At 29.4% G+C, this 24,658-nt stretch overlaps 9 protein-coding genes across 9 annotated transcripts; 5 read left to right on the top strand and 4 right to left on the bottom strand.

Annotated features, from left to right (window-relative positions):
- Positions 1–958: 958 nt before the first annotated feature.
- Phum_PHUM440120 (uncharacterized protein) lies at positions 959–1,210 on the bottom strand (the record flags this gene model as incomplete). The annotated part of the gene is made up of 1 exon (XM_002429529.1): positions 959–1,210. One exon carries the CDS (start codon positions 1,208–1,210, stop codon positions 959–961), a length of 252 nt encoding a protein of 83 aa, XP_002429574.1.
- An 879-nt stretch (positions 1,211–2,089) lies between these two features.
- Positions 2,090–2,474, bottom strand: Phum_PHUM440110 (uncharacterized protein; the record flags this gene model as incomplete). The annotated part of the gene is made up of 2 exons (XM_002429528.1): positions 2,090–2,261; positions 2,347–2,474. The coding sequence occupies 2 exons, from the start codon at positions 2,472–2,474 to the stop codon at positions 2,090–2,092; spliced, it is 300 nt and encodes a 99-aa protein (XP_002429573.1).
- Positions 2,475–2,664: 190 nt separating this feature from the next.
- Positions 2,665–3,214, top strand: Phum_PHUM440100 (uncharacterized protein; the record flags this gene model as incomplete). Its single annotated transcript, XM_002429527.1, has 2 exons — positions 2,665–2,747; positions 3,034–3,214. 2 exons carry the CDS (start codon positions 2,665–2,667, stop codon positions 3,212–3,214), a joined length of 264 nt encoding a protein of 87 aa, XP_002429572.1.
- Positions 3,215–4,056: 842 nt separating this feature from the next.
- Positions 4,057–5,895, top strand: Phum_PHUM440090 (uncharacterized protein; the record flags this gene model as incomplete). The annotated part of the gene is made up of 5 exons (XM_002429526.1): positions 4,057–4,110; positions 4,670–4,926; positions 5,028–5,125; positions 5,302–5,499; positions 5,579–5,895. The coding sequence occupies 5 exons, from the start codon at positions 4,057–4,059 to the stop codon at positions 5,893–5,895; spliced, it is 924 nt and encodes a 307-aa protein (XP_002429571.1).
- A 111-nt stretch (positions 5,896–6,006) lies between these two features.
- Positions 6,007–6,989, top strand: Phum_PHUM440080 (uncharacterized protein; the record flags this gene model as incomplete). Its single annotated transcript, XM_002429525.1, has 4 exons — positions 6,007–6,095; positions 6,182–6,440; positions 6,512–6,741; positions 6,830–6,989. The coding sequence occupies 4 exons, from the start codon at positions 6,007–6,009 to the stop codon at positions 6,987–6,989; spliced, it is 738 nt and encodes a 245-aa protein (XP_002429570.1).
- A 167-nt stretch (positions 6,990–7,156) lies between these two features.
- Phum_PHUM440070 (Lipoprotein A precursor, putative) lies at positions 7,157–9,078 on the top strand (the record flags this gene model as incomplete). Its single annotated transcript, XM_002429524.1, has 2 exons — positions 7,157–7,283; positions 7,475–9,078. The coding sequence occupies 2 exons, from the start codon at positions 7,157–7,159 to the stop codon at positions 9,076–9,078; spliced, it is 1,731 nt and encodes a 576-aa protein (XP_002429569.1).
- Positions 9,079–9,620: 542 nt separating this feature from the next.
- Phum_PHUM440060 (coiled-coil domain-containing protein, putative) lies at positions 9,621–11,408 on the bottom strand (the record flags this gene model as incomplete). Its single annotated transcript, XM_002429523.1, has 2 exons — positions 9,621–10,577; positions 10,602–11,408. The coding sequence occupies 2 exons, from the start codon at positions 11,406–11,408 to the stop codon at positions 9,621–9,623; spliced, it is 1,764 nt and encodes a 587-aa protein (XP_002429568.1).
- A 221-nt stretch (positions 11,409–11,629) lies between these two features.
- On the top strand, positions 11,630–13,181 carry Phum_PHUM440050 (PHD finger domain, putative; the record flags this gene model as incomplete). Its single annotated transcript, XM_002429522.1, has 7 exons — positions 11,630–11,633; positions 11,867–12,003; positions 12,096–12,262; positions 12,335–12,556; positions 12,638–12,709; positions 12,800–12,954; positions 13,057–13,181. The coding sequence occupies 7 exons, from the start codon at positions 11,630–11,632 to the stop codon at positions 13,179–13,181; spliced, it is 882 nt and encodes a 293-aa protein (XP_002429567.1).
- A 1,365-nt stretch (positions 13,182–14,546) lies between these two features.
- Positions 14,547–16,835, bottom strand: Phum_PHUM440040 (synoviolin, putative; the record flags this gene model as incomplete). The annotated part of the gene is made up of 2 exons (XM_002429521.1): positions 14,547–16,315; positions 16,592–16,835. 2 exons carry the CDS (start codon positions 16,833–16,835, stop codon positions 14,547–14,549), a joined length of 2,013 nt encoding a protein of 670 aa, XP_002429566.1.
- Between the last annotated feature and the right edge of the window lie 7,823 nt (positions 16,836–24,658).

Below are 24,658 nucleotides of genomic sequence, written 5' to 3'. Positions count from 1 at the left end.
GTTAATATTTAATGAAGTTGTTCTCCTTCTACAAAAACGGATGCACTTGATCTATTCTTACTATGAGAAAAAAAAAACTTGATTATCATTATTGCACCACAACAAACAACATACATAACATTGAGAAGAAGACGAACAAACAAACAAACAAACAAATTTTCTTATTAAATCCTCTTAAAAATAAATTTTAATTAAATGAGGTTTTTGTTTCAAAAAAAAAAAAAAAAAACAATCTTACGTAATAATTATAGGTAATAGTAAGAAATTTTGTCAATTGTATATATATATGTACACATATTGTAACTTTTTTTCATAAAATTTGAATTTATTTATTGAATTTTTTTTTATTGTTATTGATAATGTTATTAGGGACTATTATTAACTTTTGCAAATTATTTATATTATTAACATTTAAATTTTGTTTTTAAAATAAAAAATTAGATTTAACGGTATGTCAAGGTTTATACCAAAAATTTATTTTTTGTAAAAAATGAAAGATTTGGTGGTACCACCAGGTTTATACCAATTTTTTTTTTAAACTTGTTTTCAGAAGTCTGAAAAAAAGATGTTTTAATAATTAATAATAATGATTTATTTTTACTACGTAATGCACTAAAAAAAAAAAAAAAGTTTAATTTATGTAAAATTATACGTTTGTATAATAGTTTTTTTTTTTTTTTAATACAAGTGTTAATTACAAAAAAAAATTTTTCGTTTTCCTTACGTTAATATACATAAATGTTAATTAAAAATTATTAAAGTAAAAAAAAAAAAAAAAAAAACATTTTATGCAACGATAAAATATCAAAGAATTCGATTAATGGATCGATCGTAAAATGCTAAAAAAAAAGAAAAAAAAAAAAGTTCTTAAAAATGTTATCGTTAAATTTTTAACAATCCTGATAATAATGATAACATTTTTCTGATTTTAAATTTTACCGTGTGCAATTTCATGTACTTATTTATTCATATTTAAAACTAAAAAAAAAAAACTTACCAAAATAGTTGGATTTTTAATAATGTATTTAAATGGGAACAACCATTTGTAGAATAGTAAAAATCCATTGTAAATTTTTGTCATTATTAAACAAACAACAGCAAGAGTTGCAAAATTTAAAAAATGAAACCAATTCATCAACGGTTGATTAAATCTAACATGATTTGTTTCAACAGAATTTATTTTCAAATTTTCAACACTTAATCCCGACATTTTTTTTGTTTTGTTTTAATTTCACAATCATAACAATTTTAAACAACTATATATTTTTTTAAATAATTTTTACCGCAAATAAAAATAAAAAAAAAATAAAAAAAAAATAAAAAAAACGTGAAACGAGTTAGTTAGTTTTGAGTACAAAATATTATTCTGAAGTAGTAAATTCAACTCTTAAAATGAAAGTATAATTATCTTTCTCTTTTCCGTAATATTATTATTTTTTTTTGTGCTTCATCGTCGCAAAAACCGGACTTTTATGTTGAAATACCAAGTTGTTAAGGTATACTAAAATAAAGTCACGGTTAACAGTAGTGCGCCTGATTTGCAAACTAGAATTTTTTTTAACAGTTTAAGAAACAGTCAATGATTTTTTTTTTTTCTTCCTCTTTGTACCTGATTACTAACGGTGTTGATTGAATTTAAGTCACCTAATAAATTACAAAAAAATTTATCAATTTAAAATTTTTATATATATATATATCCCTATTGAATGGTTTATTAAAATTTAATTGAATCAATGTTATGCAATTCAATTAATTAATTAATTAAGAATGTAATTACACAATACTAGTTATACTATTCAATTTATACTATTCAATTTATACCATTCAATTTATACTTAATATATAAATTTGCTTGGAAATATATTAAAATAATAATTCATTATTAAAAATGGGTTATGATGAATGAGTTCAGTAAATTTTTGTAAAAATAAATAAACGTTTATAAATTTTAAAATTAAATTTAACTTTGTTTAAAGTTAAAAAAAAAAAAAGAATTGAAAATATTATCATTACCTGTTTATTATATAAATTAGAAAATCAGTTAAAAAAAAAAAAAAAAGGATTTCTGTTCGCTGACGCCATTTTATTTTTAGGTTTCAGTAAAATGTTTTTTATTTTTTTTCCATTCGTTATACGGTGAAGATTTTTCATAGTTTTTTTTAGCCACAGAGTTCCATATGACATTCTTTTGAGATAAATTTGGATCGACTATTTTTTCCGTTTTTTCTAACGGTTTTAAATGCGATGCTTTCACTATATCACTAAAAATACCGAGTAATACATTGTGTAATTATTTAACTATTTAAAGAATGACAATAATAGACATTTTTTTTTTTTTTTTTTTACCGAAACTCATCGTATGTGGCAACTTTTTGTTCCACTGCACGAAATTTAGCATCGTTTTCTCTTTGATATTTTTCATCGGCAACTATTGCTTTTTCTAATTCTTCTTCGAGAATATCAAAATTAATCATAATCGATAAATAAAAACACTAATTACAAAAATAATTATATTACATATATATAACAATGTTGTTTCCTAGGCAATGGTTATAAAATGGCGGGAGGTTTTTAAATCGTGGCAGTAGTGATCGTTATAATAATTTTCTTTAAAAAAATATTTTTTTTTTTAGTTTAATTCAAAAAAAAAAAAAAAAAAAAAAAATGTCAGCAACTCGAAGTAATGTTCTTCGGCTATTCAAAACAATGATGCGAGAAAGTCAGTTATTTACATCTTATAATTTTAGGTAACGGCTACTTAATTTTTTGTATTAAATTTTTTAGAGGTTAGTTTTTTTTTTATGATGATACTTTCATAAAAATTTAATCTTTTTAGTGCTATTTTAAATTATCCTTTGTTTCATTACATATTATGTTCAAATACTTATTTATTTTAATTCAAAAACGAAAAAAGAATGATTTTTTTGAAATTCCAATTGGTGCATAACAAAATATTGAATATACTATAACAATTATGACTTCTTTTTAATGATACAATTACTTTCTTTTATGTTGTTTTTTTTTAAATTTTAGAAATTACGCCATTAGGAGAATAAGAGATGCATTCAAAGCGAATAAAAATTTACAGGACTGTGATGCGATTGAAGCTGCATACAATGAAGCATTTACTACGTTAGCCATCATAAAAAGACAAGTTGTTATAGCAGATATGTACAAAACTGATAAATTAGTTCTTGAAAGAGTAAAACAATGAAAATGATAATTTTATTAGAAAGTTAGTAATTTAAAATTTATTATTATATATGTACATATAGTATATTTTTTAAAACTAAAGCTTTAAATTTTAACATTAAATTCCATGCTACTCGCATAAAAGAGTATAATACTTTGGTTTTAATTTAGGTTGTGACCAAAATTTTTCTCAAGATTATTATGTAAATGAATTAAAAAAAAAAAAACTCGAAAGTTATGTTTTCAAGTAAATTCAGTCGAAAAATATTTTGATCAGTAATGAATTAATTGTAATGTGTAAACATTAATTCTTTTAAAATTTTCATAAATGTGCCTATTTTTTTTTTTTTTTTTTCTTTTTTAAATTGAGTATATCATTTTTAAATTATATTTTTTAATATTATTTTTTGATTATAACATTAAAATTATTATGAAAAATTTTGTTTTTGATTGCTATCGGTATGTTTATTGAAAGGATATTATTAAATTCAGAATTTTAATAATGTGTTAATATAAAAATTTTTTTTTTTCATTGTGTAAAGTAAAATTTAAACTTTTATTTGGAATGCTGTAAGTGTTCTCGAGAGAAAATGTGCTTTATGTAAAAATCTGTAAATTAAATTTATCTATACATTTAAGTTTGACAAGTGGATTGAAGTAAATAATGAAAAAATGATTTCATTAATAAAATAAACTTTATTTAATAAAACTCATTATTATAAGTGATTTTCTATACGTTTTTTTTTTTTTAAAACAAGAAATAAATTGATAAATTGTATTCTTAATTTTTTTGGTAATACATTAAGTGGATAATTAAATTCTTACATTAAGTATTTTTTTCGGTGCTTAAAAAGGAATGTTACCATGACTCTACAGTTGGCATTATTGCATACGTTTTCATTCGCAGTTGGTATTAATGTTAATGTTTGACGAATTGATGGACGGATTTACGTTTCAAAATGATAATTTCACGGCGTGAAATGCTAAGATAATTTAGGTATTTAGGTCAACAATCATAAAATTTTTATTTAATACGTTAATGTTTATTTTTGATATTTAAGAACTTTTAAAATTGTGTAAATATATATTAAAATATGTAAAACCTTGAAATTAGCCTTTAACAATTTTCTTGTGTCTTCGTTTAATAACATATATAATATATTTAATATATATATATATATATTTTTTTTCAGATTATCGATTTAGTGCAATAAATAAGAATTCATTAAAGAATAATGTCTGAAAAAAAAGATGATGATGATTGTCCTTCTGAGGAGGTAAATATAATTATTTAAATATTTTGGTTATGAACAATTATTACTTATAGACCAACGCCTGTTAGTTTCACCGGTAAAACGTTTACTTACGTTTTAGTTAATTTTTTTTTAAATAAAAAAAATTAATAACTGGCTTATAATAGCTTACCTATACACATAAAATACTTAACTTTGGTATATAAAAATTTTGTGTATTACAGGCTTCAAGTCAAACTGATAGTTATGATACTAATAAGAGTAGCACTTCCGAAGCATATGACATGAAAGATTTTTGCCCTGGAATAAGAATAGAAGCTAAAGATTTTGATGGTAAATGGTATCCTGCAAAAGTGTCTGATGTTGATTGGACTGAAAATGAAATTCTGGTTCATTTTGAAAATTGGAATACAAAATTTGATGAATGGATTCCTATGGATTCCAGTAGATTACGTCCCCTTCAAAAACCAGTTCTTCAAAAGTTAGTAATTATAGTTTCTTATTATTATTATTTAAATTTCTGTGTTTCAAGTTTATCTATATTTATAAATTAAAAAATTAAATTTTTTTATACTGAAATAGAAAAGACAATGGTAAATTTTCCAAGGGTGAAGAAGTTATGGCCATGTGGTCGCCATATCAAAAGTATCCAGCTACTATACAAGCAGTTTTATCTAACGGTAAGTGATTTTTTTTTATTTTTAAATTACACTATAAAAATTTACTTTACTAAATGTATAAGATTAGCAATTTCAAATGAATTTTCACCTTGTTCTTCTCGATGTAGAAATAACTAAAATGATTTTTTTTTTTTTTTTATTTTATTCTTCACTTTTGATCGAATATTTTTCTGTAGATCGTTATGATGTTTTGTTTTATGATGGTTTTCTAAAAAGACTTAAAGGTCATAAAATTTCTAAACTTGAAGGGGAAACTGTTAAAAACGAAGTGAGAAACTTTACTGACATTGGCACTAAAGAAGAAAGGAGAGAGAGAAAAAGAAAAATTAATGTAGCCGAATTATTTCATGTTAATAAAAGATCGAAAAAGAAAGGTATTTATTTGTTACATGAAATAAACATATATTTTATAAAAGAACTTTTATTAAAAATTTCTGTGATTGATTTTCCCAGGTTTGATACATTCAAAATCTCAAGGATTGAAAACCTATCCAGTCAGTAAGTCCAAGAACAAAGGCTCTGTAATTAGAAAGTTGTTAACACCTGAGGAAGGAAAAGATAAGGTAACAAAAACTGATTCGGTGGAATCGAAGCAAAAGGAGGAAAAGGTGCCAAGTTCGACAACTTCTTCAAAGGCGTTAATTGATACCATTCCAGCTGCTTTCGAAGTTAAATATTTAAATGGTCAAACTGAGATGTGGAGCAAACAGCTTTATCAGAGGAGCGAAGGAAGAACAGCAGGAAAATTAGACATTGTTATTTTAAAGTAACTATTATTTAATCGAAAAATCAGGCAATCATTTATAATAAAATAATATAATATAATTAAATTTTAATTTTTAAGCCCTCAAGGAAGAAAATTCAGGTCGAGAAATGAAATAATGAAATTTTGTGAAGAAAACGGAATTGTGTACACTCATGAAGCGTTCGATTTTTCTGCAAAAGGAAGACCAAAGTCAAAACCTGCTTCGTAAGTGATTATTTTGCGGGGAGGGAAAAAAAGAATAAAAAGTTATTAATTATTATTAAAAAAAAAAAAAAAAATTACCGTTTCAGACAAATGTATTCAACCAAAGTAGATAGTCATTTGGAAGACAAAGATAAGTTGTTAAAAAAAAACAATCGTAAAACAGAAGCTCCGGTAAGCGTACCTCAAACTGTTCCAGAAGTAAATTCTTCCGAACCCTTTCCTACGGATGATTCTTTCCAGAATAAAGTTTTTATTGGTGATTTCGAAGTTTTAATTGAAAATGGCAAATTTATTTGTCCAGTTAAAGTATGTGCAAAACATTTTCGACGTGAAAATCTTTTACACGTAAGTTTTTTACTTAAAGTTAGTACTCAAAAGTAGGATAAATCAAACAATGAATTTTCTAAATTTTTTAGATGCACATGAAACATTATCATCCTGAATTTTCAAAATATTTAGATTATACTCCCAGTGTGACTGATTTAGCGTACGCTAGAACGGTTGGTAGTCTCGATGTCGCTGAAGGAACCTGTTCCGCTCCCCGAAAAGTAACCGAAAAGTCTGAAAAACCTCCTGCCAAAGTTGAAAATGTTCGTAAAGCAGTCGATACCTCGATCGATCATTCGAAAGAAAAAAAATTAAAAACGTAAGATTTAATGTTTTTGTCATTTTTAAAAATCATTTTTTAATTTTATTTATTTACATACCTGATATTTTCCAATTTAAATTTTTAGAAGTAGTTCTAAGCCGGATGGTAAAACTAATTTAAGTAAAGCCTTAAATGAAGTCACGACGCCTAATGCAACCGAAACCTCAAAAGCGGAAGAAAGTCAGAAAAATCAAACGAATTCAAATAACTCACATGCAAAACATAGTTCTAGTGGAAACGAGTAATTGTTTTTATTTTAATACCCGAATAACGAAATTTTTTTTTTTTTTTTAAACAATTTAAATGTACCCATTCGTAATTTTTTAGCTTGAAAAACGAATCGAATTTTGAAAAACCTGGAAGTGCATTGGACAATAAATCAGTCGAACCGACCGTACCTGAATCTTCAAAAATGGTTTCTTCTCATAATAATAACGTAATGAAATCATTTAGGTACAGGTTACACAGTCGGAAAAAAAATAGCCGTTTCCAAGGTTCTTTTTCGGAACACATAAGAAAAAAGAAGTTGTTAACACAAGGTAAAAATAATTAATTGATGTATTTCGTTTAACATTTAAAACGTTTTTTGTACTTATCACTTTTTTTTTTTTTAAATCAGATCATGCAAGATCACAAAATAAAGGAAGCCGACAACAGCAACAGCAACAACCACAACACCAGCAGCAGCATCAACAACAACAACCACTACCACAGAATCTACGTCAACAAGTTTGTCAAGAAGTCCAACCTTTGCAAACTTCAAAATTACCTCAGCCTCCTTTAGACGAAACAAATTCGAATGCATCAGTTCAATCTCATAGTTTTGCTCGGTACCCGAAAATGCATTTGAATATACCGAACGAAATAATATCCGGTAAGAATAATTTATTGACTAGTTGTAAAACTCTTGGCCCTGCGTCAAACCAAGTTAACAAAACGATAAATTTTAATTTACACACGGAGAACGATAAAAAAATTAACGAAACGAAATTAAAAACACATTCGAACGAAAATTTAAATTGCAAAAGTAGTCAGGGTTGTAAAACATCCGGAGGAGTCAAACAATTCAACAGACGTAGTTTTCTAGCCGGATTAATAAATGCACGTAAAAGAAGAGCGGAAGCTTGTTTTAGTTGGCGAAAAAAAAAAAGAAGAAAAAAAATTAAAAGGATTCGGCTGTCAGATTCTCATCATCATCAAGATGATATTTCAGGGCTGAATGAGATGAGCATGGAAAAGCCGGATGCGGAAAAGGAAAATTTTATTAGGAGTTATAGTACAAATACAAACGTGGATGCATCACTCGATGGTAAATCACCGATCGGACTAAGGGAAAATAATGAAATGGATAAAAGTGAAAATGAAAATGCGAATGATTTGAAAATCAAAGGGATCAAACTTAAAATAAAACGCGTCGAAGGAAACAAATTGAAATTAGTTAATAGTGATTCGGAAAGTTTAAAAACTAATAAACCTAACGAATTTACCGAGGAAAGCAACACAATTAAATGCATTGTGAATAAAGAACTCGCGTTCTCGAGTGACGACGACACGAACGTCAAAGATGACGATGATGACGACGTATTAAAAGTACAAAAACAAAATGAATCCAAGACTGACAATGTAGAAAATTATAAAGTAAGTACAGGGGATAAAGAGCTTTTAAGTGGGAAAATGATGATAAAAACGGTGATAAAAACTCAAAACGGTGAATTAAGTGTAGAGAGTACAGAAAACGAAGGTACGAACGATAAAAAACTCGATAAGGAATTGAAATGTGAAATAAGCTTGAGAGATATACCAAAGAGTTGCGTTTTGTTAGAAAACGTTTGCAGAAGAAAAGAAATTTACAATAAATACGTGAGGAAAACGAACAACGGAGGAATAAATGACGAAATCAAAGAGAAGAACGTGAACGTTTCCGCGTCGGAAATTTCGATACGTTCATCAAAATTAAGCAATAAAAAAAAAAGGAAAAGGAAAAGAGGAAGTAAATTAAAGAAAGTTAAGGAGAGGAGGAGGAGGAGGAGAGCGACGGGGAAAAAAGTCAGATTTGAAAATGCAATCGTGGAAAATTGGATAACTCCCTGCGACGGCGGCGACGATGGTGACGTCGGTGACGATGGTGATGAGTATTCAAATGTCCTCGTCGATTCTCATCGTTTGAAAATCAAAGATGAACGATCCAAGAAAAAACAAATGAAGAAATATCGATTAGTGCATTGCACAAACGATAAGAAAGAAGGTGCCACGGATGACGACGGTTGTGGTAAACGAGAAGAAAATTCTCTTGTACCTCAAAATAACTCAATTTTAGGTGAGTTTTTTATTTGAAATACCTTCAGTTTTCTGTCTTTATCACTGTTGCCAAAAAAACAAAAAAAAAAATAATAATAATAACAATAACAATAATACGCACGTATCGATATAACACGTGATAAAAATAAGATAGATAGAAAACACACGTGAAATAACCGCCGAAGAAAATCCGTTAAAATCAAAAAAAAAAAAAAAAAAAAAAAACCAGAAAAAAGAAAAACTGATTTTCGGATGTAATAATAATAATAATAATAGTAAGTTTATTAACGGTCGGTAAATAATAATGATAATGAAGGGATAATGAAATCGTAAGTAGTCCGTTTGATTGTCGTAATATTATTTATTTAGTTATTTTATTTTAAATTTAAAGTTTTCAAATCTCACTTTTAAATTTCAGTAACGTATTTTTTTTTTTATTTTTTTTTTTAAAAGAAAGGGGAGGGGGGGGAAAAAAGTTTTTTGATTGGGTTACGACGAATCGTATCGATTTTTTCATTGGTTCTTTTTGTTGACCAATGAAAAAATTCGTTTTGTCATCTCTCACGTGACTCTCCTCGCTATGACACGTTCATATTAATTTGTTTCTGAGCGCACAACGCTTTCCCCGTTTCCGCGTCGTCCGTCGCCGCGCAAAAATCCGTGAAAAAATACAAATATTCCAATTCTTCTTTGGTCAATTGATTTTTCTGGAGTTGCCTTTCCATTTTTTCGGTCATGGGTTCGGATCTCCAAATGAGTTTTCTTCCTTTTTTAACTTTTTCCCCGGGTTCGAGAGATTTTCTCAACGTGTTCATGAGATTTTCGATTTGAATAATCATTTTCGTGGCGTCCTGAGCTTCTTTCATTATTTTGGCATCTTCCCGGTAGCAAGTTTGCAAGGCTTTGAGCACGATTTCGTTGGGTAGTTTGTCCAAAGCGACCATGAGAGACTCCTGTTCGTTTTCGATTCCTTTCATCATCATCAGGAGAGTCAAATTGCTGTCGTTGGGAGCGACGCACGATTCGAAACAATCTTCGACGTTCACGTAAAGGTTGAGAATGGATTTATCCGCGACCAATTCTTTGAAAAACCCCCCAGTGATTTCTTTGGCTTTTTGTTCGAAATAACGACTCCGAGTTTCCTGGTACACGACTTCGTCTTCCAGGTATTTCAATTGATCTCGTATGACGTCGACTTCTTGCACGAAAAGTTCTCGCGCTCTCTCGAGTCCGGTCCTCATTTGTTCCGCGGGTTGTGTGAGTTCTTCGCATTGCAACAAAGCGAGCAAATTGTTTCTTTCGAGTTCGTAAAAAATCTCGAGGAGTTCGTTGGGATCCGTGAAATACAGTTGGGGGGGTTGTGCGTTGGAAACTTCGTCGATGAATTGATCGATTATCGTTATTATGGACGGGGCGGCCGTGAGTTGAGCCGCGTTTTGCTTTTCGAAAAGTGACGTTTCCGAACGGTTGATGGCTCCGCTCGATTTTTCCCTGTATAGAAAATCGTATTTGTTCCTCCACCAAAGCGGGGAAATCTGATAGAGAAATTTTTGGAAAACTCTCGCTATTCTCCACTGTTCGTCCAAAATGAGGATTTTGGTTCTGTACCATCCGCAATCCCGGTGCAATGTTTTTATTTTTTCCCTTTTGACTTTGGATTTTTTAATTTCGTTGTCGGCCAATTTCAACAATTTCAAACTCGAGGAATGGTCTTCGCCCAAGAATTTATCGTAACACTCGGAATAAAATTGAAATTTTTTTTTTATGTCTTCCAATTGACTTTTTTCCTGTCTGAATTGTTCTTCGATGAGCAAAGTTTCGTCTCTCTTGTAACCGATTTGTAAATTGATGAGAAAAAGCGATTGCAAATCTTGCAAATAATTTCTGATGTCGAATTTTTCCCGTATGGGTTTACCGGAAACGATTGTGAAAAATTCGGGGTCGACGGTGTCCGTGATCGAACTTCCGGGCAATTCGTAGTCATCGGGAACGTAAAGTCTTTCGAGTTTTCCTTCGCTCAATCTCGAATGGTAGCTCGGCCTGTTGTAATAAGCGTATTGTTTCGCTTTTTCCCTGTCTCTCGCGTGTTCCTCTTTCTGTTTCGTCCTGTAGGAAAAATCGCCGGGATCTTTGAGAAAGTAAAACGGGGATTTGTCGACTTGCTTTTGTTCTTCCAATAATTTCTCGTCGAGTTTTCTACCCGTCGTGAAATAGTACACGCTCCTCTCCTGGTATCGATTCCTCAATATTTTCTGTATTATTTTGACTTTGTTCGTTTTTCTCGACGTCGAAAACGCTTTGGATTCTTTCACGCATTTTCTCAACCAGTTTTCTTTCGAGGGTAACAAATTTTCAAAATTCGCCATCGTTTTTCCAACGTTTTATATCTCTTCGTCCAACAAAAAAAAAAAAAAAAAAAAAAAAAAAAACGAAGAACGAAAAATAAAATTTAAAAAAAAAAATCGACAAGCAGAAGACGTTTTTGTTTTGTCAATTTTTTTTTTTTTTTTATTAATAATAAAAATGCGAATTATTGAAAAATTATTGAAATTTTTATGAATAATTCAACGTCCTAATTTTATCATGTATGAGTTTTTTTTTGTTTTTTTTTAACAAACCGGAAATAGAAAGGAAAGAAAAGGAAATTGCGGAATAAGGTTAATTAACTCATCATCATAAAATTGGCGATGATTTGTCTTTTTACCTTGTTTGAATATTATATTAACGTAATTTAATTTTTCCAACGACGATAGGCAGTGGACGAGAAACGGGGGAAAAGGAAACGAGGAAACGTAGAATAATAATAATAATTTTGTCCTTTCAGATGTGAAAGACGGAGGAGAGGATACCAAATCATCCTCTGGTTTGCTCTTGGAAAACGATAAAGTCGAAAAATTGAGGAGAAACGAAATAATTAATTGCATATGCGGAATAACGGAAGAAGATGGACTCATGATTCAGGTATGGGAAAGGGCGTGGGAGGAGGGGAAATGCGAGGTTTTTTTTTTTTCCCGTTTGTTTGTTCGACTTGTAAAGTTTACTTTTTTTTCCAGTGTGATATTTGCCTATGTTGGCAACACGGTCACTGCGCTGGAATATTCAGAGAAACCGACGTTCCCGATAAATACACTTGCGCCATATGTAAAAATCCATATAGGGGAAGGCCCTCGATGAAATATTTACACGATCAAGAGTGGTTGAAAGAGGGAACTCTTCCAAGGTGAGAATGAATAGAAAAGGAATTTTCAAAAAGGAATGATAATTCAAAATGGTTTTTTTTTTGTCATTCAAGTCTGTCGTTTCGTTCGAAAAGAGATGAAGTCATCAGTCAAAGGAAAACTATACTTAAAAGGTCGTACGATTTAAGCGGGTCTATATCTCTCTTGTCGAGGGTCATACACAGTCTCAGGCTCAAAGTGAACATTGCGGAAAAAAAAGATCATCCGAAATTGTGGTTGTGGGCGAAAAAATGGACGGAAAAAAAATCCAACAGGATAAAAGACGAACCCGAAGAGTAAAATTTTTTCTTTTTTTTTTATTTTACCGTTTGAAAAAGAAGTTATCATTATTATTATTGTCGTTTTTGTAATTTCAGGAAAGAAGAAAAATCCGAAGAGCAAAACGTGGACGTGAATGTGGATGGCGTCGGAATCAAAATAAAAGAAGAGTAATTATAAAAATTTCTATTTTTTTTTTTTTTTTTGTTATTGTTATTCTGGAGTTTTCTCACGTTCTTTTCTTCTTTTTCCGGTTTCAGGGGTTCGACGGAAGATGATAAACAATTGCCAAAAGCACCGGAACCGGAAGCGCCCATAGATTCAGCCGAATGCAAATTGAATCTTTTGGATCATTTGATTCATTATCAGACGCTCGTGGATGCGAGGTTGTCGTGGATAGAATCACTCGTCGCGGGTACGTTTAAAAAAAAAAAATAAATGATGATCAAAAGGGAAATGAAAATTTTAAATAAAAAAAAAAAATCGGGATAAAAATCGGGATGAAAAATTTTTACAGAATTGGAATCCATGCAAGACGATGCGGTGAACGACGAAGGTCCAGATCGGTATCCGAGAACGAAAGCAACCGTTCAAATGCTTTTGAGAGATTTAAGCACCATGAAAAAAATAGCCATCATTTAAGGTTGAAGATTCCCCCCCCCCCCCCCCCCGAAATGGAACAGGTAGTATATATATAATTTGTTGATGCGTGTGGTTTTCAATTAAGAAAAAAAAGGGGATTCCCAAGAAGGAGGAGGAGGAGGAGGAGAACGGGGAGAACGAGGAGGACGGAAAAGAAACAAAACATGGGAAAAACCTGGAAGGGAGGAGAAATAAAAGAAAAGAAAAGAAAAACCATCAATTATTTATTTTATGTATTAATAATATTTAAAAGACGCGACAAACAAAACGTACAAAATAAAATAATAATAATAATAAATTTTATTATTAAAAAAAAGTAATAATAATAATAATTTTTTTCGGTGGTTAAAAAGAAACGTGAAAAGAAAAAATTCTTTCTTCTTCTATGTTTAACTTACAGGAACGCATATCAGGTTATAATGTTTTATATCTGTGTATATCAATCGGTTGTACAAATCAAATTAATTTAATTAAAAAAAAAAAAAAATTTTTTTTTATATATATATATATATAATGAAAATAATTATTTATTTATTTATTTATTTACTATTATTAATTTCGTCTAAGTACTTTAATAATAATAATAATAATAATTATACATAAATTTTTTTGAGACGTTTTCATTAAAGCTTTCGGTTACAAATTGAAAAATAGAACGAAAATAATAATAATAATAAAACGATGGGGATGATGAGGGTGAATTTTTGGAATTTTGAGCTATTACGAGAGGGAGGGAGGGAGCAGGGGAAATTGGCGCTAATCGAATACATAGATACATACATACATACATTTACATATAGCTTTCTGCTTTTTTTTATGGAGGGGGAAAAGGGGAGGTAAGGGAATAACCGTTATGAACCGTTATGAAAAAAACAATTATTAATAGCGAAGTTATTAATGATTATGAAAGTTTTTTCTCTTTCAAACAAATTATTATTATTTTATTTTTGTTTTGTTTAACGTTATTTCGACGTTATTAATACGTTACGTAATTGACGTGAGAGAAAAGAAAAAAAAAAGAAAAAGTTTAAAAAAAAATTTTTTTTCCATTAATTTTCACGTAACGGTTTTAAGGAACGAAAACTTTTTAATTACGTCACGCGCCAAAAACGAACAGTGACGAACTCTCGCGGAATTATTTACACTTAACGACATTTACATAATTTATAATTAATTTTTAATCGTTGGTAAAAAGTAAAAAAAGGTTTTCGATAAATTATTAAAAATAAGAAATCACAATAAAATGACGATTTTCATATCGACTGCCATACATACATCTAATATCATACATATGTATATGTATATATATATATATAAATAAGTATAAATAATTTTTTTATTATTTTTTCTCGTATATAAATACTTTTAAAATTGATCGAAATACATTTGATTATCATTCATTTGCCTTGCAACTTCTTCGTTATGGATGTTTTCGTTGGGCGATGCTATTTGTGCAACCGCTGCAGATTCGCTTTTCCTTTCTGCTTCAGTTTTATAAAGTATATCGTGACATAATGGACACCTATCTTGGACGTACAGCCATTTTCTAAGGCAGACGCCATGAAAGAAATGATTGCATCTCGTGATTTTGGCGCTTTTCATTTCTTGAAAGCAAATGGCGCACAAATCGTCGAGCTCGGTGAGTTGATCTTCTCTTGCTTCTGGCAATAAGTTTATCTTACTTACTGCCGTTCTTCTTTTTATGAAAGAACTCCAACCTGCTTTAGCTTCGCACCATATGTTGAAATATGCGTGTATGCACATTGTGACTGCTCTTATGGCTCCACCAGCTTCAAATACTAATATCCAAGCTCCGTTGAGGAAAAGAAATATTCCGAAACAAAATTCAACCGTGTTTCCTAGTGCTCTTATGTAGTAAACGTAATCGTCCAACTTTTCCCAAAAGGTACTCCGGTAAGCATCTATTAAAAACAATGTGTAAAGTGCCAACGATACCAGTACCTTTATGATTGCCTCGATGCTGAAAGCGCTCACTGCCAACAGCCAACTTTTACTTATGTTTTGTGACCATAAATAATATAAAAGACTAAGGGGAAAACAAATTAAAAAACCACAAACTGCCAATGCTCTCAGATGTCTGTGCAAACTTGGATTATAACTAGCACTTAATGATAATAATAAAGGGTTAACTATATTGTGAATAAAGTGTAAAACTGCTGTGCATAGCAAGCAAAAATTTTTAGCTAATCTTATAAATCTTTTTTCAGGATCAAGAGATGTCAGCCCAGACTGTAATGCCAAAACGTAAAATAAAATGGCGGAAACGACGCCGATACTTTTATCATCTTCGTCTTCTGTTAATAAAATCCATTGAAAAAAGCAGCAAATATAATAGCAAATATAACTAACAACTGATGTCATGCCTAAAAGAGCTGTCAGAGATTCACAACCACTTATTAACAAACTTTTACACATTAATAAAAGAGCTGATATTGCTAGGAAATTCGAATGAACTGTGGATTCATCTACATTTTTCGATTGATAGTGTTCGATAAGTAATATCATTGCATGTTCGGCAACTCTTATTAACCAAAATGTTCTTAATATGCAAGGTATATTCAGCCTTAACCATTCCGCTTCAATCAATGCTGACAAACCGAAATTATTTATTATGTTTCTAGAATGTTGGTATCCACTATAGATTGTTTGTACAACAGGTATGGCACTGTAGCATAAAACATATTTGACCATGGCTAAAGGTAGAAGAGCAGCAAACACTGGCGAATGATTCAAAAGAGAACTTGATGCAGGTAGAATAGCAAGAATTGAAGGTGCCAGAAAGGAAATTGGTACAAACTTATTTACAATAGGATATTTAGGTCCAATGTACGAATAAGTAAATACGAAAGAAATTGATAAAACCAATTGAAGAATATAGTTTTGTACGACTACGAATCCCATTGATGTCGGTTGCAAGATTTTAATAAAGTTTAAGTTCAATATGTCTTCTAATATGCAGGCTTGAGTTCCTACAGTATCCAGTGTAATCGCTTTCACAGTAAAAACATTAGCCCAATAGGAAACAAATATTATTCCTACAGAGATTAAGTACATGTATACTGTAAAAAGTTGCCCAATAGAAAGTAGGAAAACAGATAAAGCTGCCACACATCCTGAAATCAAAAACGAGACACAATAAATAAATCTTGGAAAATAAATACTATAAAAAGTAAATTTTTTAAATAATTAATTATTATTATTATTATTTATAAATTAATTTCATGTTTTCATTATTAAAAAATTAAAAATGCAAGCGCAAAACGATTAAAAATTTTTTTTTTTTCAATTTTCAGTATTCAATAGGATAATTTAAATATCAAGAATGAAACATCAAAAAACTTCAAAGATAACCTAAACTGGTTTGAAAATAAATTAATAATTTAACTTACCCAAGCATGACAAGAAAAATTTTACAATAGCTAAAATTAAAAATTTGTAAAATTGGGCATCATAAGACGCGCTACCCCCAAACGATAAATCGTGTAATGTCGAATTACTATTTTCTAATGAGGCTGCAGAATCTGTTTGCTGTGGAAAATCAAAACCAGAGGGTAATAATTCATCAATAACAAACAATGGAGGCACCCTCAATATAACTTCGACAGCAACTAATAACCTCGTCCTAACAGACATTTGAATTTAAATTAAAACTCAAACTTTAAATTTTAAAAAAAATACGTTTCACAGTGACAAACTTGTTTTTGTTTTCCTTTTCAATGGATTTTTAAAAAGAAATTTACGGAACAGGTTAGCCAAATTAAAATTTTTATTTTAAAAAAAAAAAAAAAAATTGTTTCGAAACTTTTTTTTTTTTTTTTTTTTATAATCATTGGCAATTTTTAATTATTTTTACAAAAATGGCGCCATAGTGAACGGATGAAAAAAACAATGATAAAAGCTAATGAAATTTTTCAATTTATTTTAGGTTTTACCGGAATAATATTAGTAGAAAAGAAATAAAGTGAGTATGATTAATAATAATTTATAAATTCATAAAAAAAAAAATTTGAAAAAACGTATTTGAAATATTCATTTTCAAATATACTATAAATAATAATAATAATAATAATAATATAAAACCATTTCCTTTTATTTAAAGTTGTTGGCAACCCCTGCGCTGCTAAAGAATTGTTGGAAACCCTGATCTCAGCAATGAAGTTTTATCAGAAAATGAGTCATTTCAGCTATGACAGGCAACCGGAAATTGGAATAAGAAATTCGGGCGTAAATGAAAGATAGGATTTTGTTTTTTTTTTTTTTCCCAACCCCCTCCCCCTCCATCCCTCCGTATTCTCAAACAACTGCGGGATTCGACGATGAAGAAATTCGGATATCAAATGGTAATTTTTTTTTTTTTTTTTAACCATTTTGTAATTCATTTTATCTTTTTTTCCTTCTTCTTCAAAACATTAATTTATTTTCTGGGGAGGGGGGGGGACGAAAAAAATTTTGCTTTCTGAACGTACTCATACTAAATCCCTGTCAATTTTTAAGAAATATTTTTTTAAAAGAAAACATTTCTTCACATCGTAATTCATTTCGATATATATATATATTTTTCGTAAGTTAAATAAAAAAGGAAAATTTTCACTAGAGTGAGTGAGAGAGAGAGAGAGAGAGAAAGAGAGGAAAAATCTCCTACATTCCCTTTATATTATTATTCTTCTTCTTCCTCCTCATCATCATCCCAACAAGTATTGAAAATTGTAAGCACGCCCATTAACTTCCGGTTTGACACAACGAGTAGGAAATTACACAACTATTTTCAAATAGCAAACGACAACGTTTCAACTTGAGCCATTCCCTTATGTGATAACAAATTCAATGGTCGGTTTATTGTCTGTATGTTTTTCACAATTTCTTTGTTAATATTAAAATCTCATTTTGTTAAAATTTTCCCATCATTGTCTTTTCCTATTTGCCTCTTTGGTTATCCACAAAATTTTCCTTTTTCTTTTTTTTACAAATTTAAATTATTTTAAATAGATTTTATAAAATCTTTTGTTTTCCTTTTTTTTTTTTTTTTGTACTCGGATTTTAAAAATTTACCGTTGTTTAATTTTTTTTTTTTTATTTTAAAAAGTTATTTATCCCTTGACAAAATATGATAAGGGATGATTTTTCCCTTCCCCCCTCCCTCCCTCTCTTTCTTCCCCTTTAAAAACAACTTTTTTTTGTTGTTAAAAATTTCAATTTTTAGAAAGAAAAGAAAAGAAAAAAAGTTTGTAAATTTGATGGAAGTAATTTTTTTTTTTTTAAGTTAAAAATGAAAGTCAAACACGTGAAATTAAAAAATAACTTTTTTTTTTTTTTTTAGGATAACAATAAGAGTGATGATAATAATAACAACAACAACAACGACAAGAATAATAATAATAATAATAAGAAAAACAAGAAAAACAAATATCTAATTTTGTGTCAATCGTATTTAAAAAAAAAAAGAAGAAAAGGTAAAAATAACCAAAAGGAGAAGAAGAAGGAAAACAAAACAAAATGGGAGGAGGAAGAAGAAGAAGAAAGAAAAAAATCCAATTACAATGAAACAAAACCAACAATAATAATAATAATAATAACAACCTCTCGCGTTAATCCTATTGATGATCACGAATAACCTGTCAACTTAGTCACTCATTTTTTGACTCGCGTGACAGGTAAGGAAAATGTGACAGATTAGTTTGTCACAAAAAAATAAAAAAGAAAGAGAGAGAGAGTAAGGTATTAAAACAAAGATGGACGAATAGAAAAAAAAAAATAGAAAGAAAACGGAAAGAAAATAACACAAAAAAAAAAATTTTCTTTTTTTTTTTTTTTTTTTTGCTTATTATTACTACGAGAGCGGCGGTTTGAAAATTTTCCTTTTTTTTGACACGTGACCGGAAATAGATTTAAAAAAGGAATAAAAATGATTCGATACGAAAATAATTATTATTATTTTAATACACCGTTTCGTTCGTACGAACGAAAAAAAAAAAAAATAAAATAAATTTTTTTTTTTTTTTTATTGTAGCGAGAGTGATAAATTTGGCGTAAAAAGATTAAGGGAAATTTCGACACAATGGAAATAAGAGGGAAAATGAGAAGTAATGATTGGTAAATGGTAGATGAAGATGATGATGATGATGATAATAATGATGATTAAGAAAAAGAAAAAAAAGCATAGAAGAATACATACAAGCTGTTGGTTTCGTTACGCATGCGCAGTCATCCGTAACATGATAACCATATATCATATTAAATATGATACCATGGAGGGACGTTTGTAATTATTATTCTTCTTATACTAAAAAAAAAAAAAAAAAAAAAAAAATTTTTTTTTTTTTTTTTCATTCGTTCTTTCTATCTCTATCTCTATCTCTCTCTCTCTCTCTCTCGCTTTTTTTTTTTTTTTTTACAGCTTCATGCTTTCAATTTCCGCGAAGATTTCATCTCGTTCTCTCCCTCTTCCCTCTCTCTCTCTTTCTCTCACTCTTTTTCTCTCATTCTCATTTTTTAATATGCTTTTGAAAAATTATTTTGTCATTTGTTACCGTCCTTATTATTATTATTATTATTATTATTATTATTATTATTATTATTATTATTATTATTATTATTATTATTATTACTGTTATTATCATTATCATTTATTACGAAACGCAAGCTGGAAATTTTTCCGTTGCGTAATAAATACATAATTTTTTTTTTTTTTTTTAAAAGTTCGATTCCATATCGAACGTTCGCCATTTTTTTTTTTGTCGTTTACGTCATTTCGTCATTTAAAGTCGTTACGTCAACTAGAATGTCCCATTCGATTATTATTATTATTATTTTCGTTAAAAAAAAAACAACAGCAGACGACAAATTATTATCATTATTATTTTTCTTCCTCTTCTTCTTTTTATTATAATTATCCCAAAGTTTGGGATTTAATTATAATAATTTCTGCGTTGTTTAATAAATTAATAAATTAATTAATTTAAGCATTTATTAAGTTATTAATTAATTAATAAATAAGTCGGGTTTAATATAAAGATAAATAAATAAAATAATTTTATTAACATGAGTAGAAAACATAAAACGGGAATTATTATCGGTTTAAAAAAAAAAAAAAAAAATTATGTATCTATGTATGCGTATATGTACATAAGTCTTACACGGAATGGTGTAGGGGGGTAGGGGTAGGGGGATGAGGGAGGGGAAATACATAAATGAAATGTTGCTTTTTTTTTTTTTTTTTAGTATAAGGATACTAATTTCTCGGGTAATTAATGTTAGGTCGCCATCATGTCGTCTTTACGTCGTTTAGCTTTTTGCCACATCTTTTTTTTATTTATATATATATATATATTTTTTTTTTGCCTGTGTCAGACATTGTTTTGTTTTATTTTGTTACGCCTTTTAACAGAGACCAGTCAGGTTTATTTAAAAAAGATACCTGATTTATTTTTTTTTAATGTTTTTTTTTTTTTTTTTTTTTTTTTCCTTTTGGGTTTGAGTTGACGACGGGCGACAAATTTCATTTAAAAAAAAAAAAAAAAAAAAAAATTTAACGTTTTTTTTTTATTTTTATTTCAGAACGAATTGTTTTCATTAAGGGATGAAAAATAAATGAAAACCACCTGAATTATATAATCATTATTATTTATGCAAATACTCGAACGTAGACACACACACACACACACGATTTTTAATTGAGTATTTTAAAAAAGAGGGGAAAAGAGAGAGAGAGAGAGAAAAGGAAACCTAAAATGGTATTTTTTTAATATTTTATTTTATTTTATTTTATTTTTTTTTTTTTAATTTGCCTAACCAGTGTGTGTGTGTGTGTGTGTTTGCAGATAAACAAGCGTAAAGGTTATGCGAATGAATTAAGTGGTAACCGAATGCTGTCAGTAGACCATGGGATCCGCCCTGGCGCCCCAATGGTATTCACCCGTGGAAACGGCACCTCGGACCGATTCAATTTACTTGCCGAAATCATAACCAAATGTGAATGGATGGATGATGGATCGAAGGAAAAGGAAAATATTTATTTAAAAAAAATTTCAAGTTAGTGCCACGATCAATTACTATACCATTTGTCTCATTTACTCTTTCCCTGCTAATTAACTCTCGTGAATATTTTTAAACTTTTCCGCAATGATTTTAATTTTTAATCTTTTTCTTTCGTTTCGATCATTTAAAATATTTTTATTTATCCGACGAACGCGTTTTACGTGGGAGAAGGTTGAGAGAGAGAGAGAGAGAGAGAGAAAGAGAGAGAGAGAGAGAGAGGAGGGGGTGGCATAATAATCATTATTATTATTATTATTATTTGGGAAGGAATTTTTTTTTTGAATGGTTACACACGTTTGTATGTGCTCCACTTAAGATCTCTCTTTTTTTTTCTTTGTCGAATAATAATAATAATAATAATAATAGACTCCACGATGAGTTTTTTTTTTCTTCTTCTTCTTCTTCTTTTATAAAATAAGATTTATAGGTTGTTCTTTTTTTCAAAGAATAAAAAAACATTGTGCGCGACAACTGGTTGTTCGTACGACAATTCGGTGCAGGTTTTTTTTTTTTTTTTGCAAAACTATTACTGAATTGTTTGGAAGTGTTTGTATAAAACGTGGAATCAACAGGGCGTAGGGCAATAATGCGGTTCTCATATTGCCACGTTTTTAAATTATTTGAACGCATTTTTCTATCTCTCTCTCTCTCTCTCTCTTTCAAATTTTTCGATTTACATCTTCGTAAATTTTCCTAACGAGAATTTTTAGGATTTCTTCTTACGTTAAAAAAACAACAACAAAAGGTCACGACCTTTTTAATTGATTTGAAACAAACCTTTTTGTGTGTATATTTGAAAAAAAAAAAAAAAAGGATAAATCAAAAATTTTATTTCCTTTTTTTTTTTTTTTTGCGAAGAGAATTATTATTATTATCATTATTTTTATAAATTGACTGGAGAAGAGAGAGAGAGAGAGAGAGGGGAGGGGAGAGAAAAAAAATTTTTTTTTTTTTTTTTGGAACATGGCGGAAAAGGCAAAACGTATATATTTTCAATGATGCAAAGAGAACAGCAGATGTTTGTTTGTTTGTTTGTTTGCGTTTGTTTCATTTCCATTTAGAGAAATAATAATAATGATAATTTTTTTTTTCGAATGAATTTTACATGAATGTATGAGAGAGTCAACTATGATGATGATGATAATAAGGGTTGATTTTTAAGTGGTGGATGGAAATATTTACAGGAGGAGGAAGAATGGGGTTAAGTATTTGTTTATGAAACCCGTAATTAGCTGGAATTTCCAGAGAACCTTTTTTTTTTTTTTTTTTTTTGGAGACTGACTGTCTTTATTAATGATTTAAAAATGCCATCTATCGCTCTATCTCTCTCTATCTCATCTGGAATTCAGATTTTTAATAGACTTTTATTAATGATTTCGTTACATAATCGTTTCGTATCCGATTCCAGCGAAAGAAAATTTTTTTTATTAATAATAATAATAATAATAGGGAGAAAAAATTTTTTTTTAATTTTAACCATGTGGATCATGTTTTTCTTTCTCCATTATTATTATTATTATTACTAAACCGTTTGGGATAATGTTATGATAGGAGTTTCGATTTCGATTCTATTACAAACAAACAAACAAACGATAAATTATTAATAACTATTTATTATTATTATTATTATCCACCATTAAACACGACAAGGCTACTTGTCGGAGTTTTTAAGTATTTATCCGAGGTTTCTACCCGATTCCTTAGGGACAAATACTCGAATTTCGGTGGTGCCACTTATTATAAGATAGCACCACATCAATTCTTGAAGGTCTTCCTGAGTCCGTCTTTTTCGATGGGAACGATTTGTCTCCTGAACTGGGCTCCGGTGACTAACATCTTTGGAGTGGCCAGGGTCAGAAGCAGTGAAATTCACGTTCTCGTCGAGCTGCCTCAGGTCGACAGTAGAACAAGATTTGTTTTTTGGTTCTTACTTTGTCTTGTTCTCATTTTTTTTTTGCTCTTTTAAGCCAACAGCACGTGGCGTTCTCAGACGGTCACCCATCCAAGTTTGCACCACGCCCGATGCTGCTTAACTTCGGTGATCGTACGGGAACCGGTGTGACCAGCACGCTATGGCCGTTGGCTTTTATTATTATTATTATTATTCGATCGTTTTGTAGTACATCCGTGGAAAATTTTTAAATTTCTTAATATTACTCGGGTATATATCGAAAAAAGAAAACCGCAATCGGTACCGACAATACTAACAATCGACACAACCGATAATGTTATAAATAATGACAACAACCAACCGAACGTACAAACAAACAAACAGACAAACGAAAGAAGACATAAATTAAAATTTTCTTACTTTTTTTTTTTTTTTTTTTTTTTGTAAAAAATTAATACGGCGGTTAAGATTTAGTGAAGAAGTTGTAGGCGGAGACGACCACTACTACTACTACTACTACTACCACGACTGCTACCACGACACCCATAATAATAATAATAATAAATTTTCTTTACACGACGACGTTTAATAATAAATAATAAATAATAAATTTTTTTTCTTCGGAAAATACCTTTTTCGGTTTATTAATAGTCGGATATTTTATAATGGTCGCATTGAAATTTAATCCGTTTTTAAGTTAAAACATATCGTATAAAAACTTGTCGTTATGTTAAAAATGATTTTCTTTTTTTTTTTTTTTTTGCATGGAAAAAAAAAAAAAAAAGAAAAAAAGAAAATTAACAATAAGTAAACGGCAATATAATAGTTCCAGTCGAAAGATTCCATTCACTCATGCGCACATACCGTGACGCCATAATAGTATGATTAATCAATTTTTAATACGACAATTCTAATGTGTTCTCTCTCTCTCTCTCTCTCTCTCTCTCTTATTCTCACTCGCTCTTTTTTTTTTTTTCCGTGTGTGTGTGTTTTATTATCATTATCATCATCATTATCATCATCATCATCATGGTGATTCTTTTGTTGTTGTTTTTTTTTTTTTTTTTTTGATTTCTTCAGAAAGAGAATCATAGTCGTATTATTTTTTGCCCTCTATTAGTAATAACGAATCCTGTCGTTTCATCGACCATTTTCAATAGGTTAACACTCATCATCATCATCATCATCATTTTTTTTTTTTTTAATGGATAATTAATTTTCGTTCGATTTATTTTATTTATTAAAAAGTTTAGAGAGAGAGAGAGAGAGGGGGGAGGGGGAAAATGTGATTTTCGTACGCCATTTTGTTATTTTTTTTTAAAACGACTTTACGATAAAAAAGGAATTAATGTGTAACGCGTCGTAATTGATTTGATTTGATGTTGAAATAAAAAAAAAAAAAAAAACGTTTTTTTTTTTATCGACGGCAAACAAACGTTTCGATTTGCCGCGTTTTTTTTTCTCGTTTGCCGCCGCCGTCGTCGTTTTCTGTTTAAGAAAAAATAAATAAATAAATAAATGAGGATGTTTT

Source organism: Pediculus humanus, genomic scaffold (assembly GCF_000006295.1).
Source record: "Pediculus humanus corporis 1103172108209 genomic scaffold, whole genome shotgun sequence".
NCBI classification, from domain to species: Eukaryota; Metazoa; Arthropoda; class Insecta; order Psocodea; family Pediculidae; genus Pediculus; species Pediculus humanus.
The sequence above is the reverse complement of the archived record's forward strand: the minus strand, read 5'-3'. Positions and strand labels throughout refer to the sequence as shown.